This window comes from Dipodomys ordii, unplaced genomic scaffold (assembly GCF_000151885.1).
Source record: "Dipodomys ordii isolate 6190 unplaced genomic scaffold, Dord_2.0 Scaffold17, whole genome shotgun sequence".
Lineage (NCBI taxonomy): Eukaryota > Metazoa > Chordata > Mammalia > Rodentia > Heteromyidae > Dipodomys > Dipodomys ordii.
The window spans coordinates 12,571,194-12,572,577 of NW_012267233.1; the positions used below are offsets into that span (position 1 = coordinate 12,571,194).

Genomic DNA, 1,384 nt, shown 5'->3' on the forward strand with positions numbered 1-1,384 from the left:
CTTGGTCTTTTCTCTGTGTCTACCTGTATCCTAATAAACACCTTTTTATAAGGCCAGAGATCTATTAGTTTAGGGACTTTTCTGACCTCGCTTAACCTTACTTACCATGTCTCCAGATACAGCCACACTAGGAGTTAGTGAGTTCAACATGAGTTTGGAAGTAGGAAAATAATTCAGCATACAACAGACTTCTACTTAGAATGTATTTTTTAAAATTAAAGTTGCATTTACTCTAGTGAAAATTTTATAAAGTTTCTTTCTACAACAGTGTGCTAATTCACCTGTTAGTAAATAGGTAACTTGAAATTCCCTGATTCCTAACGATCCCATGCTAACACAGGGTCCCCTCTTCTTTGGTCACTTTTTAGGAGTTGTCTGCTGTATCTCACTTATCAAGGATAATTTATCAGCTAAGCCATAGTGACTACAGTATTATTCAGAGGAGGCATTTATGATCAGGTGAACAATAATAATGGGACCTTAAGGGGATTAGTAAGTCCTTCTCCTGAACCCATGCTTGATAAATAGGTTCAGAAATAAAAGCTCCAGGAACTGGAACCATGCATGCACTCAACATCTCACTCCTTGCCCCGGCTTACCTGGCTGAGCACCCAATTTACCATCAAGAGCATGAATAATCAAGTAAGTATGTGAAATGGGAACATACTGTGAAATGCGAACATACTGGGATGTATGGGATCCAGAATCCAACTCGTGGAACACAGAATGGGCCTTCTGGGAGACAACAGATAATCTCTAATTAGTATTTCCTACTATCACATCTCTGTTAGCATCATGTATCAGAGTGCTTACCATCAAGTCATTACACATTCTTAACCCAGTCTAGTGTGTACCTGTAGTCCCAACTATTTGGGAAACTGAGGCAGGAGGAACACTTAAGTTTAGGAGTGTGAGACCAGACTGGGATTCATAGCAGACCTACAGCAGAGGAGAAGGAAGAAGCATCAAAATCTCCATCAGACATTGCATTCTATATTGTGTCATATCAAAGAACTTATTTTATTGTGAGATAAGGAATGTAATAGGTAAGTTTCTATATGATTTACTGGTCTTTCCCTTTACCTCATCTATCCAGATGCAGCCAAGCTTCTACAAGGATGGCAGAACGGGTATATTTAACACTCAGATATGACACCAGATAAGATTGAGATGATTATGGTTTACAGTGTGCTCTCATAATGAACTGGTGCAATTTCTCTCATAACCAGAATATGCAGATGAGTCTTCTACTCCTTGCTTCTTCTTTTATTGAACTGAAAAATTAGTTGTCTTCTTTTTTTTTGTCGGTCGTGGGGCTTGAACTCTGGGCCTGGGCGCTGTCCCTCAGCTCTTCAGCTCAAGGCGAGCGCTCTACCACTTGAGC

General features: G+C 39.9%; 1 protein-coding gene across 1 annotated transcript in view; it reads left to right on the top strand.

The window, feature by feature from the left end:
* The first annotated feature begins 630 nt into the window (after positions 1-630).
* Rpl30 (ribosomal protein L30) overlaps positions 631-1,384 on the top strand; it is a 6,927-nt gene continuing 6,173 nt past the window's right edge. The window contains exon 1 of the mRNA XM_013012397.1: positions 631-642. Within this exon, the coding sequence (XP_012867851.1) occupies positions 631-642 (12 nt within the window). The remainder of the gene's footprint in view (positions 643-1,384) is intronic.